This window comes from Biomphalaria glabrata, chromosome 5 (genome assembly GCF_947242115.1).
Source record: "Biomphalaria glabrata chromosome 5, xgBioGlab47.1, whole genome shotgun sequence".
Lineage (NCBI taxonomy): Eukaryota > Metazoa > Mollusca > Gastropoda > Planorbidae > Biomphalaria > Biomphalaria glabrata.
In genome coordinates, this window is record NC_074715.1 from 39,440,719 (window position 1) to 39,459,695 (window position 18,977).

The 18,977-nt window shown below is 35.2% G+C and overlaps 1 protein-coding gene across 1 annotated transcript; it reads left to right on the forward strand.

Annotated features, from left to right (window-relative positions):
* Positions 1–1,101: 1,101 nt before the first annotated feature.
* Positions 1,102–17,604, forward strand: LOC106058933 (putative ferric-chelate reductase 1 homolog). Its single transcript, XM_056030161.1, has 10 exons — positions 1,102–1,578; positions 2,117–2,316; positions 3,211–3,347; positions 9,198–9,289; positions 10,328–10,419; positions 11,034–11,308; positions 11,800–11,901; positions 14,580–14,718; positions 16,167–16,289; positions 17,380–17,604. The coding sequence occupies exons 1-10, from the start codon at positions 1,559–1,561 to the stop codon at positions 17,463–17,465; spliced, it is 1,266 nt and encodes a 421-aa protein (XP_055886136.1). The 5' UTR covers positions 1,102–1,558; the 3' UTR covers positions 17,466–17,604.
* The last annotated feature ends 1,373 nt before the right edge of the window (positions 17,605–18,977 follow it).

The window sequence follows — 18,977 nt, forward strand, 5'->3', positions numbered from 1 at the left end:
TAGCAGCGCACCAGTCTGATTTTGTGTAAAAACTTTTAAAAAGCTAATGTCTCATTTTGGGTAAAAAAAATAAATATGAAATAAGTCATTAATCTTATGACTGATAATATTGATTTCAAGTGAAAAACAACTCCGGATGATTCTTTTAAATTCTATTAATTTAGACAAAATGACTTAAATATTCCTTGTCGGATCTGATAAAACAAACCCTGTTTATAATCTTGTTTTTATTATTGTATTGGGATGTCAATTTCAAAACAACCATCTCATATCATAATTGTATCAACAATACCATGGCATGCTATACTGACACAGATCTAGTGCTTTGGTATCCTATAATATAAAAAAATAATGAAAAATCATGTTGGCAGAAATCATAGATCGAAATCCCACGGACACACCGAAACAGCTTCTGTCACATTTTGAGAACATTTTAAAAAATTTTCTATTGGCCTAGTTTTTAATTCAAGCGCCGTGACCTTTTCTTTTTTCTGTTGATCTGAAATAGGCGAAAAGAAAGAGTCTATGTTTTGAGATGTATAAAGCAAAGCGATCCTTGGTTCTGTTAAGGTTACAGCTTAGGTTTTGGAACATTATGGCACAGACCGAGGGTTGAAACTAGTTGACTACGTTAGGACACAGGGGCCATTGTAAAGGTATTCACAAAACACTTGTATTCATCGACTTCGTTGAGTTTTGTGTCGACAGTAAACTAGCATGCTGATTCACACCTAAGGGAAAGAATATTGATCTAGAGGTTCTAAAAATATGTTACTGCTACCCAACTCTTTTTGTTTTTAGCTGCAGTTATTGATCTAGGTATCTTGAACACATATAGACCAACTAAAGTGGTCGATTTATATGCCTATTGTCAATATGTAAGAGTTTAATTAAAACTACCTCGAATGGAATCAGTAAATCTTTTTAACCTGATAATGTCGAACTGGCAATGAAGGTCCTATTATTACGAATCGAGAATCATTGTTCTAGTGCTGGCACCCAGGGGTCTGAGGGAGCACTGTAAGCTACCGTGGCGTTGCCCGAGGGGTAGAACACTACTTTCAAGCAATGTCCAGCACACTTCGCTCTAGGTATACAGTATTCACGCAGAAGAACACACTGGACAAACTGTAAGAACCGAGTACAAATTACACTGTAACAGCCATGTTTTGGAGATGAAGTTAAAAAAAAAAGGATTTCCCTGTTAATGTATTTATGATGTCACGATACTATTATATTTGATATATATTTTTTTTTCTTTCTGCTTGAGTGCATCATTCAGCAAATATGTCCTCGAAGCGTATCATAAGGATCTATAGGTTCTCAAAGCACTTATACTTTATGAGTCTCTATAGAAGCTAATATCAGAATATGTCCTAATACCAGAATGTGTTTGAAAGTCTATCTTCATTACAATAGGAAGGTCAGCTCTTTTTCTTGATGATTTATTATTGAAGAAAGAAAACAACGCTATAACTTCAGAACCTCTGATTTTTGTTTTCACTTGCAATTGAAAACCTGTGGCGTGGAAGCGCCTATCACAGCAACAAAACATTGAATGCAACAGTCGGAAAAGAAGTAAGTATTGTATTTAACGTTTATTTATTTTATTTTTAATTGGAACATTTTTGTTCTAAGATTATGTTCATATTATTGATCTATTGATTACAGATACAAACCTCGTATTACATTTGACTTCGTCATTTCATTTTCTACATTTCAATTCAAGAAAATAGCACGATGTTTTATTTCATTTAATGGCCTAAATAAACAGACGAATTAACCTAATCGTTCACTGTATTACTTTTGTTTACTTTTTGAGCCAATTTTAAGGTGTCGTATTTATTACGATATCGCATAATATTTCTTAACATACAATCGCTTTTAGTGTATGATCAAAAAATCATTGTAGCGAAATAGCAAAAGTTTCGGTTGATAATCAAAGTTCTTTGTAAGACCGCTTGGGTCTTAAGTAAGTTTTAGCTACCTTCATGAAAAGATAACTATAGAACCGTATATTTTAGACAAATCAGATTTATTATTTAACAAACAAGTATCTGTTTTCAAAAGAGTCAAAAGTCAATATTTTGTTATGGGTGTTACTTTTGGTCAACAGACTGACAATGGCTCTGAAGTACTTCGTTTTACTTGTGCTCTCTCTGGTGTCAAGAGTGCATTCTCACGCAAGCGGGACAGGCATTGACAGCGCATGTGAGACCATGACCCCAGGTCACGGAGCAGCTGCCCAGGTCTCCCCATCACCTTATTACGTAGACGTAGTACCAAACTATTACAGACCAGGTCAAACCGTCACAGGTAGTCAAATTTATCTAGACAAAAGATAAATATTCAAGAAAAACATTTTTTTTCGCATGAACACTAGAAAAAGAGCTACCTAAAATACATTTTCTAAACAATTATAAGAATATATCCTCGAATATGAAACAACTCTTTATAGAAGGTGTTCATAGAAAGCGGAAAATCTATAAATAGCAAGCATCAGGTTTCTGGTGTCTCCGGTGTACAAACTAATGGAAGTGTTGAGAAGTTAGGCTTTTAAAAGTTCAGTGAAACTTTGCATGAACTTCTTTCAGTTCTTTGAAGCTCTTCTGTTCTTTTAAAGTTGGTATTTTTAAGGTATAATTCATCTTCCATGACATTGTTAATTTTATCTTGAAACTTTTCATTGAAGCTAAATAGTGCGGTAAGATGTACTGCAACAACCAATCTATGATTTCACGTATTAGCTTCTTTAGGCTTCTTACTGGTCTTCAAAGATTTATTATATCAGTTGAAAGAACTCCAGTGTAAATAGACCTCTGTCCCAATCCATTATCCTTTGACATTACCTAACATTCACAAAATGAACTTTAGAAAGGCTTGAACGACATGGAATAGGGATTTTATTTCATACCCCCCCCCCCCACACCAAAAAAAAGCATAAAATAAGTTCCCGATAACAGGGTGGGTAAAGGAGAATACTTCATCCAGCATGGAAATCTTCATTTAAATATTATTAGAAACTAAAAATAATCTATAGAAAACTAATCATTTAATCCAGTGAGTTTTTAGTTCAATTGAGTTATAGATAAACAAAACAGACGAGAATGATTGCTTTTTTTTTTCTTCCAATCCAAACTTTAGTTATGAAAGAAAATGTAAATTTTCTTTTTTAAATACAAACTCTCATGCCTGCTTTGTATTTCGCAGTGTACATTGGTTCTGACAGAAATGAAACATTCAGGGGATTCATGGTACAGGCGAGAAGAGCCAGTGGGAATACTAGCCCGAACGAAAGATTTGGCAACTTTACAGTAGTCAATAACACCACAACAGCTTGTTCTGGGGTAAAGACTAACATTACTTAGTAATTTAAACTTTTTAAAACTCAAATGAAAGATTTAAAAAAAAGAAAATCAAAATAGTTTTAACATAAAGAGTAATGATTAATAATGAAAAGAAGTTGAACAAAATCTCAAAGTTTTAAAAGCAATTATCTATCCAACATTCATCCAACAATCAATCATTCAATCAATCCATATCTATTTATCTATCTATCGATCTATCTCTCTATCTATGTATCTATGTATCTATTTATTTATCAAGTCAATCTGTTTGTTACCTCTGTCTTTTTAGGATTAGCTATATATTACGTTTTAAAAGAATACAATTTTCATTTTATTTCTGAGTAACTATGTAAATAAATAAATAAATAGATGTTTGTGAGTGTGAGTGCGTGTCTGTGTGTTTGTGTGTGTATGTGTACAAATACAAGGCCAACGTAAAAAAAAAATACAAAACATGTTCCTACACACCACATAAATAATACACATATATAACTCACTATGCCCACGTTGACTTATTGAAAGCATCTATAGTCTACACAGATGTATTATGCGTTTTTTTTTAACTTTGTTCGCCTGATTTCTTTCTACGAAAGAGCATTCTAAATAGTAGATTGGGAGTGCAGACTGAAAGATATTGCGAAAGGCATAAAGGTAGAAATCCGTGTTATTACTAGCTTTCTACCTGTAAGATAGAGGGTGCGCTAATATCCGGATCTACCGGGCTAGTAAACAACTGGAACAGCAACAAGTGTGTACCACGACCTTTCACAAGTCACTAGAAGAGGAAGATATACTTCTTGTCATCTACATCTATGAATAGTAGGCTACCTCTTTGTTATATGATCCCAAGACGTTAAAAATAAGATTTAGAAAGGACTGGTTAAAAGACTAAAAAAAAAGATTGACTTTAACGATCTTAAAATACAAGTAAGTGAAATGCCCATTTATACCTTGCCATCTGATGTTAAGGTTAACTGCTTTCCATTGCCAACGGTTAACGAGGATGTGATGTAGCGAGCACAACGACCAGCTTTCCCTATGTAATGTCAGGCACCTATTAGAGTTGGTTAGATTCAAGAACGTCATTAACAAATCCCAGCCATCACCGAGATTCGAACCCGAGATACCTCGTTACGGAAAGCCAAGCACTTGACAACTCAGCCGCGAAGCACCATACCTAGAAATATAAAAGCTATTAAACGGATTCCACTGTCTGCGCCCCAAATTTTATACTAAAAGTTTTTTTTTATCTATTTTACCAAGAAGAAAAGAAAACGTCGTTTACCGTAAATTCAGTAACGTTACCGAACGCAGTCGTTTAGTTTCTTTCTTTGGCCAATATGATTCTGGTTCTACTTAGCTTCTTAGCTTCTTAACAGTATTTGTTACAAAGCTTATGTCAACTCACTCTCTGTCTGTCTGGTAAAAAAAAATGTACACATTATTTTCCCACACCCAATCTTGGATCTTGGATCAAGTTTGAATTTTGCACAATTATTTTCTTTGTACCTGACGAGATAAGAATCAATAAATAAAGAATGTAGTTATAAAGACAATTAACTAATTAACTAATGGTAAAAATATTTTCTATTCCCACAGTTTTGTTATTATGAATGTAATTCAATCAACATTAAAATCGCATGACTGATCCAAACTAATTGACACAATAAAACTTAATATAAGATTTGTTTGTTTTTTTTAAATAGTATTTTTTATGTTTTTGAATAGCGCCTCTTTAATGCTACACTATGCTAATTGCTCTATGGTCAAATCTCTTTTTGTGGTCATGTGTAGGGAATGAGGGTAAAAGTGTTTGTCATGCTCCGAACGTTCCTTCAGAGTTGAGGATACTCTACTTCCTAGCCCAAACCTCCCTCAGGATGACTGGAGATGGCAGCAGGAGTATGAACCCTGAACCATCGACACAACCGAATAAGAGTCCTGCGCGCATATTTCATCACAAGGCAGCCATCTAATGTGGGATAGGTATGTGGGAGAAGGTCTTCGTGCTGCCTTTAGTGGCATAGCAAATACAACTCTACTCGAGAAGGTCTTCGTGCTGCCTTTAGTGGCAAAACAAATATAACTCTACTCGAGAAGGTCTTCGTGCTGCCTTTAGGCGCATAGCAAATACAACTCTACTCGAGAAGGTCTTCCTGCTACCTTTAGGCGCATAGCAAATACAACTCTACTCGAGAAGGTCTTCCTGCTACCTTTAGGCGCATAGGAAATACAACTCTACTCGAGAAGGTCTTCCTGCTACCTTTAGGCTCATAACAAATACAACTCTACTCGAGAAGGTCTTCCTGCTACCTTTAGGCTCATAACAAATACAACTCTACTCGAGAAGGTCTTCCTGCTACCTTTAGGCTCATAACAAATACAACTCTACTCGAGAAGGTCTTCGTGCTGCCTTTAGTGGCATAACAAATTCAACTCTACTCGAGAAGGTCTTCCTGCTGCCTTTAGGCGCATAACAAATACAACTCTACTCGAGAAGGTCTTCCTGCTACCTTTAGGCGCATAGCAAATACAACTCTACTCGAGAAGGTCTTCCTGCTACCTTTAGGCTCATAACAAATACAACTCTACTCGAGAAGGTTTTCGTGCTACCTTTAGGCGCATAGCAAATACAACTCTACTCATGAAGGTCTTCCTGCTACCTTTAGGCTCATACCAAATACAACTCTACTCGAGAAGGTCTTCCTGCTACCTTTAGGCTCATAACAAATACAACTCTACTCGAGAAGGTCTTCGTGCTGCCTTTAGTGGCATAACAAATTCAACTCTACTCGAGAAGGTCTTCCTGCTACCTTTAGGCGCATAGCAAATACAGTTCTACTCGAGAAGGTCTTCCTGCTACCTTTAGGCTCATAACAAATACAACTCTACTCGAGAAGGTTTTCGTGCTACCTTTAGTGGCATAACAAATTCAACTCTACTCGAGAAGGTCTTCGTGCTGCCTTTAGTGGCATAATAAATACAACTCTACTCGAGAAGGTCTTCCTGCTGCCTTTAGTGGCATAACAAATTCAACTCTACTCGAGAAGGTCTTCGTGCTACCTTTAGGCTCATAACAAATACAACTCTACTCGAGAAGGTCTTCGTGCTACCTTTAGTCTCATAACAAATACAACTCTACTCGAGAAGGTCTTCGTGCTGCCTTTTTTGGCATAACAAATACAACTCTACTCGAGAAGGTCTTCGTGCTGCCTTTAGTGGCATAACAAATACAACTCTACTCGTTAAGGTCTTTGTGCTACCTTTAGTGGCATAACAAATACAACTCTACTCGAGAAGGTCTTCGTGCTGCCTTTAGGCGCATAGCAAATACAACTCTACTCGAGAAGGTCTTCCTGTAACCTTTAGGCGCATAGCAAATACAACTCTACTCGAGAAGGTCTTCCTGCTACCTTTAGGCTCATAACAAATACAACTCTACTCGAGAAGGTCTTCCTGCTACCTTTAGGCTCATAACAAATACAACTCTACTCGAGAAGGTCTTCCTAAAACCTTTTAGCTCATAACAAATACAACTCTACTCGAGAAGGTCTTCGTGCTGCCTTTAGTGGCATAACAAATTCAACTATACTCGAGAAGGTCTTCGTGCTGCCTTTAGTGGCATAACAAATACAACTCTACTCGAGAAGGTCTTCGTGCTGCCTTTAGTGGCATAGCAAATACAACTCACCTCGAGGTCTTCGTGCTATCTTTAGCCTCATAACAAATACAACTCTACTCGAGAAGGTCTTCGTGCTGCCTTTAGGCTCATAACAAATTCAACTCTACTCGAGAAGGTCTTCGTGCTGCCTTTAGTGGCATAATAAATACAACTCTACTCGAGAAGGTCTTCCTGCTGCCTTTAGTGGCATAACAAATTCAACTCTACTCGAGAAGGTCTTCGTGCTACCTTTAGGCTCATAACAAATACAACTCTACTCGAGAAGGTCTTCGTGCTGCGTTTAGGCTCATAACAAATACAACTCTACTCGAGAAGGTCTTCGTGCTACCTTTAGGCTCATAACAAATACAACTCTACTCGAGAAGGTCTTCCTGCTGCCTTTAGGCTCATAACAAATAACACTCTACTCGAGAAGGTCTTCCTGCTGCCTTTAGGCTCATAGCAAATACAACTCTACTCGAGAAGGTCTTCCTGCTACCTTTAGGCGCATAGCAAATACAACTCTACTCGTTAAGGTCTTTGTGCTACCTTTAGTGGCATAACAAATACAACTCTACTCGAGAAGGTCTTCGTGCTGCCTTTAGGCGCATAGCAAATACAACTCTACTCGAGAAGGTCTTCCTTCTACCTTTAGGCGCATAGCAAATACAACTCTACTCGAGAAGGTCTTCCTGCTACCTTTAGGCTCATAACAAATACAACTCTACTCGAGAAGGTCTTCCTGCTGCCTTTAGGCTCATAGCAAATACAACTCTACTCGAGAAGGTCTTCCTGCTACCTTTAGGCGCATAGCAAATACAACTCTACTCGAGAAGGTCTTCCTTCTACCTTTAGGCGCATAGCAAATACAACTCTACTCGAGAAGGTCTTCCTGCTACCTTTAGGCTCATAACAAATACAACTCTACTCGAGAAGGTCTTCCTGCTGCCTTTAGGCTCATAGCAAATACAACTCTACTCGAGAAGGTCTTCCTGCTACCTTTAGGCGCATAGCAAATACAACTCTACTCGAGAAGGTCTTCCTGCTACCTTTAGGCTCATAACAAATACAACTCTACTCGAGAAGGTCTTCCTGCTACCTTTAGGCTCATAACAAATACAACTCTACTCAAGAAGGTCTTCCTGCTGCCTTTAGGCTCATAACAAATACAACTCTACTCGAGAAGGTCTTCCTGCTGCCTTTAGGCTCATAACAAATACAACTCTACTTGAGACGGGCTTCGAACTCTACTTCAAATTTCTATGAATGAACCAAAACTTCATTAAGTTCTTCCCTTCCCTTTACTTAAATTGTTTTCTTTCGTTTGCGTAACTTCCCGAAGCTATGACGTCACCCTGTCAGGCCCCGCATTCCTTCTCCCCTTGACGCCACTGAGTACGACCGTCGTGGAATTTTCAAACACTGAAAATAATTTTGATAATAAAAAGGTATCTAAAAATAATAACATACTATTGGATATGAGGTAACATTGGAGATTTCAAAAATTAAAATAAATACAAATATTTCTTGTCATAATGATCTAAATTCTAATGCAAAGGTTAATCTTATTAAATTTCAATAAACATCTTTGATGACCTCAACATCATTAACGAGATTTTCGTTACAAATCAGAAGATTGTAATAACTGCAGACTAAAGAGAAGACTACGATGACTTCTGTTTCCTTTATATGGATCTCTACCTTTAAATAGTAATATACATTACCGCTAACTAGTGCTTACTTACTTACTTAATGATAATGATGAAAAGAATATTATGTTAGAAACGAACTCATATTCTTTCACTGGCATTACCAGAGTCTAGCTTCGTTAGATTCATTGATGTCCATTTAAAGTGTCCACTTACAATTTTGTTGGTGATGCGGCATTCTTCTTAAGAATGTTAAGGGCCTTGAAGTTATCTTCGAGGTCATAACAACAGGGTATATTGTTATTTTATACAACTTCCATAATCGATTAATCATTAATCTTAGGTTACCATTTTTTCTTTGTTTTTCGATTTCAGTTTTCTTTATATTATGGGATAGTGGTACGGTGATGTTAATGATGGTAGCGGAAAAAATATTATTATAATTATTATTATTGAGGAAGCGTTTTTACGCGTTATATTTTGACCTGATTAAATATCACATAGCAAGTAAATCTTCTTTCTGAATTTCATACTCCACAGCAAGCTCTGGTCCACTCTAATAACGTCATTAAGACAAACCTAACTCTGAACTGGACTGCACCTTCCATCCCGTCTGGTGATATCATTTTCAAGTAATCATCTTTTTTTTTTTTTCATCATTTTACTCAGAAATGTAAACATTTTGTTTCCTATTTCTCTTGTTCTGGGTGAATGTTCTTGTTCAAACACAAATAAAACTCATGCAAAAAACTTGACAACTCCAGTTTCAGTAACATTACATTTATTTACTATTCAAAATTGAGCGAATGGTTACTGTACACAAGTAGCTTAGAAGACTGTACAATATGTGCACTTAACAGTGCTTTACTTCGCTGTACTTTGCTACACTAAACTCTTCTCAACTGTATGGAGCTGTATTAGCTCCACTCAACTGTTGGGAGTCTTGTTCAAACTCTAGAGACTCACTAATTTATACAGGATCTGTCCGAGACCATTCCTTATAGAAGTCCTCAACACTGACCTGTAGATAGACTAGATATCGGTCTAAACTGCCCACAGGTTGTGAAGTTGCAGTTCAGTGTTGAGGCCTTCTATATAGAATGGTCTCGGTCTGTCGCGTTTCCATTTAGAAAGATCACGTGCCAAACACGACCTATTTACACGACTTCTTGTTTGTACTCGTTGGCCTACATTCCAGAGAACACACGCTGGCCTTGTCATCTCTGGGGTCACATGGCGACCTCTACCTGCAGCGAGTTCATTGGTCACAACGGTCCAAATCGCTTTTAATTCTGAGCACAATAGTGTTGAAATAAAGAATAACACATAAAATATCTAATATTACATATATTCATTACATATATAACATTATATAACAGTATTTCTAAATATTATACTCTACTATATATGTCGCCCCCACATTTCTCATAATCTCTTTACCTTCTTTTTCTCTCATATCCAAATGAATGTCAACAAAGAGAAGATTAATCCTTTTTTTACGATGATAAGTTTTGGTATGAAAACTCCCAATAATGTTAAAACACCCAAACTATGTACATTTTCAATAGGCATAATTCACATATACAATAAAGTTGTATATTGTATAAGTCGTTTAAATGTTGTTTTTTAAAATATATTTTGTTTGGTTTGTTTGCACAAAATGTTTCTAGAGTGACGATTGTACACAGCTATAGTGTCTTCTGGACCAGTGATGAATCAGAAATTGTCTATGACGTAGACAAAATGCAGACGACAACATTGGGTAATTTTTTCTAGATGTTTTGTGGTTTTATTGTAGTTTTAGTTTCATGAAATTTAATCTGTGAATATTTCAACAAATCAGCTTTCTGACAGTGTTTTCTTGCTGTTGTTGTTTTGGGCCATCATGAAGTTCAATTCAAACCATTGTGTTTGGTACTATGTTTAGTGCGCGATTGCTAAAATCAACCACATTGAGTACATTTGTTCATTGACTATACAAAATATCTTTTTTCTAGCCTTCATTTAAAGTTTCCTCAATTTAAAATATTTGTCCCTATTAATACTCTGGAAATTAACTATTCAAAAAATTAACTGAATCAATTACAAAAATAATTTTGAGAGATCACTGGCTGGACTTTTGAGGCAGTGGACAACTGACGGTTGTTTAAAATAATACCATTTCGATTTTTCGGAATGTAGATCTAAATGAATTGCTACAGAGGCTCATAGCAAAAAAATAAAAAAATCTAAATTGAAATTAATTGGAAACTTTTTTTAATGATTTGTGAATGTGAAATTCTAAAAATTATCTTATTAAACTAATATATACAATAATTATGCACCAAATATAATTAATTTAAATATAATAATGATGTTTATTGTACGCATTATTAGGACTAAATAGTACATCAGGATACAACAGTACTTCAGGATACAACAGTACTTCCGATTATTACTATAATACCACCACTTACTCAGGCCCAACTGTCTTAAGCAAAGATTATTCTTGTGGCTACTATTATGGATGCTTCTCTTACTGCTCTAGCTATGGTTGTGACTTTTTAGTGACATGGTCAATCTTTAACGGCAATGTTGCTTACACCATTAAGTCAAGCTATCCAGCGCCTGGATTCTACATGGCATTGGGATTTTCAAGTGATAACAAAATGGTCAGCATTTTTTTCTAAAACGTCATTTCTTTAAGTTTGTCTATCTATCTATCTATTTATCCTTCCATCCAGCAATCTATCTTCTATCTATCTATCTATCTATCTATCTATCTATCTATCTATCTATCTATCTATCTATCTATCTATCTATCTATCTATCTATCTATCTATCTATCTATCTATCTATCCATCAATCTATCTATCTATCTATATTGTCTATATTTATTGAACAGGGCGATGACAGTGTTCTTGGCTGTGCTTACCAAAACAACGAGATCTATCTATCTATCTATCTATCTATCTATCTATCTATCTATCTATCTATCTATCTATCTATCTATCTATCTATCTATCTATCCATCCATCTATCTATCTATCTATCTATCTATCTATCTATCTATCTATCTATCTATCTATCTATCTATCCTTCCATCCATCAATCTATCTATCTATCTATCTATCTATCTATATTGTCTATATTTATTGAACAGGGCGATGACAGTGTTCTTGGCTGTGCTTACCAAAACAACGAGATCTCTGCATTCTCAGCTTTCACTTCTGCGTACACTACTCCAGTTCAATTTTATGATGAGGTAAGTTAAAATAGATTTTTAAGTTCTTCGAATGAGGAAAATCGCTTTTAGTTTTCGTATGGGCTGTGTGTCCGTCCATCCGTCTGTCTCTAATTCTACATCTACTAAACTCAAGAAAATATTATTTAATTTTCGTTTATTTTGCTAACTTTGCAACCGTTTTTTGAATATGTCAGTGAACCTTTGGTTAGAAAGTTAACTATGCAATTCTGTTTATCCCAAACATACACCAATTGTAAAGCAATTATAAATATATTAATATATAAATATATATCTCATGTATATAATAATATAACATATGTTAATATATATAGTATATAACAATATATAAATAGTATATATATTTATATATATATATATATATATATATATATATATATATCTTATCTTATATAATACAGACGTTACTTCAAAAAAGAAGATGATTACGTCCTACGCGTCATGCATTTAGTCATGCATATTAACCAATGACTTAAATTCTGCCAAGTCACTGGTTTTCCTGGCTAGCTCAGGCAACCCATTCCATGCTCCAATAGCACTAGGGAAGAAGGAGTATTTGTACAAATTTGTCCTAGCATATGGGACGAGGAATGTGCCTTTATCTTTGTGTCTTTCAGAGTATTTTATTAAATTTTGTTTTTGTATTTGAAGATTATGGTTCAGTGTTTTATGTATTATTGCTACTTTACTATTTTTACTTTACTTTACTTGAGCCTTCTGTCCTGAAGGCTTTCTAAATTTAGTGATTTTACTAAAGGTGTTACTCTAGTCAAATGTGAATATTCGTTTGTTATGAATCGCACTGCTCTATTTTGTGTCTGTTCTAGTTTCTTAATGTTTTCTTGAGTTGAGGGGTCCCAAACAGAGGATGCATATTCTATTATTGGCCTAACCAAGGTTAAATAACATTTTAGTTTTATGTTCTTATTTGATTTATAGAAATTTCTCTCTATATATATATTTATACTAGCCAGACATTACCCTCTGCCCGCGGGTCTTAACTTGCGTATTGCTGATATAGTCACTGATATAGTGCATTATAAACAATTAAAGAAAATAATAATAGCGAATGCATGAATATAAAAATGTTATGAATGGAGCTAAAAATAGATAATCGACCTAAATCCAATTTCTCAATGAAAACAATGACTTGTGTATACATAAGCGCGCGATATCAAGAAAGCACTCATGGCGAACGAATGTATGTAAAAATACATTAGAAACACAAAATTGAAGGGTAATTTGATTTAAATATAAAAGGAATGGACAATGCATGACTAAATTCATGACGTGTAGGACGTAAGCATCTTCTTTTTTGAAGTAACATCTGTATCATATAAGATAAGATATTTTGTATGTTCATGTGTTTAAGTATAAAGTAGATCTGTCATTTTAGAATTAGAGAGTTAGCTCAAGGCTTCGGATTTCTGTGTGCAAGCGTGGAGCTTCGCTGTGCGCATGCGTGACTTTCCATCTTGTCTCATGTAAACATGTCTATATGGATTCTAAGGACGTCTAAATTCGCAGATATAACGAAAGAATTTATGTAAAAATGCTTTTGATACACACATTTGAAGATTAATTTTATTAAATAATACTATATTTTGTGTGAAAGTAAAAAACTAGCTTTGTAAAGTGCAGTTCTTAAATTAGATCGAGATCTAGATCCTTTCGATATTCTCATGTAAACATGGCCTAGATCCATAAAATAGTAACACTTTCATAGATTTGACCAACTTGTTTTTTTTTTTTTTTTGAGGGTCTTAAGTTTGTTTTGGGGCAAGTATACATACGTACTGGTTCCAAGGAAAATTTATGCCAAGTTTTATCAAGATTGGTCAACGGTTTTGATTTCTATGCGGAACATATATATACATACATACGCCTACTTTCTACTTTATAGCCATATATTACCCGCGATCCGCGGGTCTTAATTTGCGTATCACTGATATATAGTGTAATAGAATAGTTTGTGGGAAGCTATAGTCACTGATATAGTGTATTAGGAACAATGAAACAAAATAATATTGTTATACGTATAAAGCGAATGTGAATGTAAAAAAATACTAGTCGAACCACTATATCATTGGCGTAGTCAGGATTTTTGCTGGGTGGGGGGGGGGGAGGATTTTGAATATATATATCATACCCGTAAAGTGTGAAATACAGGCATTCCATAGAATACCTAACGTTTTCAGGCCAAGTGCAAAATGTTTCTTCTTTTTCAACATCGATTAGGCCATTGCGCCTACCGCCCCCTTCCCACTTTCTTTATCTGCATGTGCTTCACAAATACATTTAAATATATCTGATGCTACTTAGCCTAGAAAGCTGTTTTGTTGACATTAATAAACAAAATGTAGAATTTGAGGAAAACTCTTGAAAAAAAAAGTAAATTGTCAAATTTTCCTTTCATTAGTATTTAATATATAAGAGTAGCAATGATTTTTAGAAAACTGGAATAAAGAATATTTCCTTCTTTTCTGTACGCCTGTTATTCCAGCACTAGGACTCTGGTAGGAATAATTTTTTGTTATTGAAAAAATATTTTAGTTACTTTTTTCTTTCTATTTTTTATTGCTTTGTTTTAATATTCTTTCATGTTGGAATATAAAAATTTAAACCATTACCTATTTCTGTTGACTAATTATTTTTACGCGACGTTTTTTTTTTTTCAGAATGTCACGCTTTTGTATGGTCTCTATAGCAACGGAATTCTGACCTGTACTATTGCTCGTCCAATTAGTGGGCAAGGAAATCGCTATGACGCAAGCAATTACTGGACATTTTTCTTTGCGAAAGGTGTCGCTAATATAGGTAAATATCTCAAATACTTTTTTTTATGTTTTGTTGTGTACACATAAGTCTAGTAGTTTTCAATGTTAAAAATTTTATGTAAAAAAAAATATTGTTGGCCTTTTTGTAGCCTTCACATTCTTTTGATCATTTTATGATTGTCGAAAAGTTGTAAGCAACCTGAAAATTAGCATTTAATAATTTTTAACTTTTTTTTTTTTTCAATATTAAACAAAGTGATTAATTGCCGATAATTATTTGACCAATTGGTTTATTTTTGTTTTTGATTCGTGTTTCAAATTGATCCGAGAGTGGGTGTGGGAGAATAATGTGTACAATTATTTAAGGGGACAAAAAACCTGACCTATTTAATCATATCTGTAAATACTGAAGGATTAATTTCCCTTTATTGGTATAAAACAAACATAAATAACCAGTAATTAATTAACTAATTGGTTGCTTGTTTGTTTTTTTAAATCGATTCATGTAGTGTCTCCGCCAATGTATAATTGTGCAAAGTTTCAGCTTGACCCGACAATGGATGTGGGAGAAATATCTTGTTCAGAATTTTTACCAAACAGACAGACAGAGTGAGTTAATAAAAGCTTTTTAAAGAGAACTGAATCAAACTTCAGCCATCAAACTCCAGAAGTGAGGGTGCTGATGTTCACAATTAAAACAAAAATGTCACAGCCTTCAGGAAGTTAAAAAATAATTATAAATAATTATTTAAATAGGCAATACCTCCTTTATACAACTTTGTATTTCTCTTAATAACTAATGTATGTTAGATTTAAATACAATGAAACATTGTCAAGATACTTGTCCACCCATCCACTCATCCACCTATCCACTCATCCACCCATCCACTCATCCACCCATACACTCATCCACCCATACACTCATCCACTCATCCAACCATACACTCATCCACTCATCCACTCATCCACTCATCCAACCATACACTCATCCAACCATCCACTCATCCACCCATCCAACCATCCACTCATCCAACCATCCACTCATCCACCCATCCAACCATCCACTCATCCAACCATCCACTCATCCAACCATCCACTCATCCACCCATCCACTCATCCAACCATACACCCATCCACTCATCCACCCATCCACTCATCCAACCATACACCCATCCACTCATCCAACCATACACTCATTCACTCATCCACTCATCCACTCAGAAGTTTCCATTAAGTAACAAGTTGGAAAGTGGTGTTGTAAATAAAAAAATTCCCATGTAAGATGTCCCTCCTTCTGCACTCTTTAAGCGCATTTCGTTGTATTTGTAATTCTGTTGGTATTAGAACTTGGAATGACTTGGACGATGGTTTTAAAAAGACTTCATAAGATGTGTCACTATTAACCCTTCCCTAACCAGCTGTAAAATTATTGTTGGTACAATGCTTCTCCTTCATTGGATTTTAATGTTCGCTAATGTTTGTTGACAGTCAACGGAAAAATCCACATCTATTATCACGAGGGAGATAAGCACATTTCACGGGAGAAGATCTCCGCATACTCCTATTCCGATGTTCAAACCACACTAACCGAGGAGGATGGCGTCAATGCAGGTCCGTTTTGGTTCACATTCTTAGTAATTATACAAAATTAAGACTTTAAATCTGAACAAGCGGGACCCTAAGTGGGAAGTGAAGTATACAACTAACAAGTGCTATCTATTTGGAACAAAATCAATTCCTACTTTCTGTTTAAATCAACATTTAGATTTCAAACATAAGAAAACAAAGTCGCTAGAATGGGGATCAAACCCACGACATTTCCTTTAGAAGGGCGACGCCCCCATCAGCCAATTTCTCTCTCTCTCTTTCTATGTCAGTCTGTTTCTCTCTCTGACTCTTTCTCTGTCTCTTTCTCTTCTCTCTCTCTGTTTCTATCTCTGTCTCTAACTCTGTCTCTGTCTCTTGTGTCTCTATGTCTCTCTGTTTCTATCTCTGTCTCTAACTCTGTCCCTGTCTCTTGTGTCTCTATGTCTTTCTGTTTCTATCTCTGTCTCTAACTCTGTCTCTGTCTCTCTTTCTGTTTCTCTCTCTCTCTGTTTCTCTGTCCTTGTTTCTCTTTATGTCTATCTTTCTCTATCTTCTTTTTTCTCTCTCCCTCTATTCATTGGACATGTTCAACTGAATAACAAGTATAAAACTGACGCGGGATATAATTTAAACATTGTCACAACTGCAGATTTAGTGCCCCTGTATTCAAAATAGTCAGTAGCGATCCCTTTTAAAAGGACGTGATCTGAAGCTGTGGGTCTTATGGACATGTGCTATAATTTGAAGCTGGGCGTCTTATGGACATGTGATGTAATTTAAAGCTAGGCGCCCTATGTTTAAGTTATGTAATCTGTAACTGGGAGTCTTATGGACACGTGATGTAATTTAAAGCTGGGCGCCCTATGTTTAAGTTATGTAATCCTTAACTGGGAGTCTTATGGACACGAGATGTAATTTGAAGCTGGGCGTCTTAAGGTCAGGTGATGTAATGTGCAGCTGGGCGCCTTATGGTCATGTGATGTAATTTGAAGCTGGGAGCCTTATGGGCGTGATGTGATCTATATCTATTTAACCAAATTGATGATTTTGCTAGAGGGGAATAGAATAATATAAGACTGTTCCACTCACTGCATTCTTTGTTTGTTTTCCACAGACTCAGCCGATGGTTTAATGCACACATTTGGCTATCTGAAACTTGTCTTGATATCTGCAGTGGTCATCTACTATTTGTTGAACTAACATCTTAAATGTCAAGGCTCTGTGTGACTTGTAAATAGTTATATGTAGATGTAGTCATCATCTTTAGTGTTACTCACATATCAAAACTGTTACTGTTATTCTTATTCTAGAACATAAAACATCAGTTTAACTCTTTTCATAGTGTCTTTTGTTAGTTTATACGTATTGAAATTATGAAGTGGAAATACATTTCATTGCTTAAATAAAGTAATTATCAATGTCGTAATGTAACGACGTAGTTCTCTGTTCAAATACAAGTTTGATGATGTTGCAATTAAGTTACGTTACACTGTGACGTTTCCTTAGTTATTTTACATCCAATTATCCAATTAAATACAGTTTTATGTTATATCGAGACCGATCTTTATAGAAGGTTAAACACTACCCTGTGACGTTGCAAGTTGTTGCAACGTGTGGGTAGTATAGACCAATAGCTTGTTGCTACGTCACAGGTCGTGATGTTGGACCTGTTAAAAAAAAAAGAATCCTAATTTGGCTTCCCCAGTATACAACAGTTTTTTATGTTATTTATAAATTCTAATTAGCTGTTTCTTTTGTTGGCTATTTCTGTCACTTTTGTTTGTTCAGTGAAGTTATTGCTTTTCGAAACCTGATTGTTTCTAGTAGGAACAATTGTTCAGAAACACCTCATCAATTCCTTCCATCTTAAATACTCATTGGTAAGTAAATCAATAAGGGAGGTAATATGAATATATTTTTTAATTCAATAAATGTTGCTTAGCGTTAACGTACAATATCAGAATTATAAAATTACATATCTTTTCTTCGATTGATTATAAGGAGAAGTATTGATTTTATAATGTATCGTAATCCAAAACTTTTTAAAAACATTTTATTTAAAAATAACACTAATACAGCCTCTCTAACATGGTGATTGTATTAGTACACAAACAGTCGGCATTTTATAAAAAAAAATATTGTTGAAGTCGTTGCGTACAAAGAAAAAAAAAATATTAGAGTACAACAGTCACAACCTTAAGTAGGACTGTAATTTGCATGTCTGACCAGGCCCCTAACCGACAACTTTTAAATAAAATAGTGCAATAATAACATGCCTAATTGCCATTCCAGTCTCTGGATTATAAGACAACATCAGGTCGTGAATGTATCTTGGAAGATTCCCTCGGTTTGTCAGAGCACGGTATCGTTGCGGTATGCCCCTGTTTTCAAGTAATTGACTCTGTTTTTTTTTAAGGCCATTTTACCTTTAGGATAAAAATAGCTCTCAAAGTATTTTTCATACACTAAAGTTATAGTTTTGGCTACGTCTCTCCCATGTGAGAGCCATGTATTATTTGTAAGTGCCACTATGATTCATTAAGTTTAGAACCTAATATTTGTAGACGATGTTAGAGCTATAACCAACACGCTTTAAACACGCGAAGTAGTAATCTATTTAATGCTCGAGTAGAGATCATTACATTTTAAAAATTAGATTAGAGTAACATTGTTACTAAAATCACCTTACTAACAGACCCTTCAGGACAGAAG

What these genes read in the sequence shown, in the direction of transcription:
- LOC106058933 (XM_056030161.1), top strand. Translation starts at nt 1,559, where the DNA reads ATGCAACAGTCGGAAAAGAA. An exon ending in ATGCAACAGTCGGAAAAGAA is followed by an intron (nt 1,579 to 2,116) that starts GTAAGTATTGTA and finishes TTTGGTCAACAG; the next exon opens with ACTGACAATGGCTCTGAAGT. An exon ending in AATGCAGACGACAACATTGG is followed by an intron (nt 10,420 to 11,033) that starts GTAATTTTTTCT and finishes ACGCATTATTAG; the next exon opens with GACTAAATAGTACATCAGGA.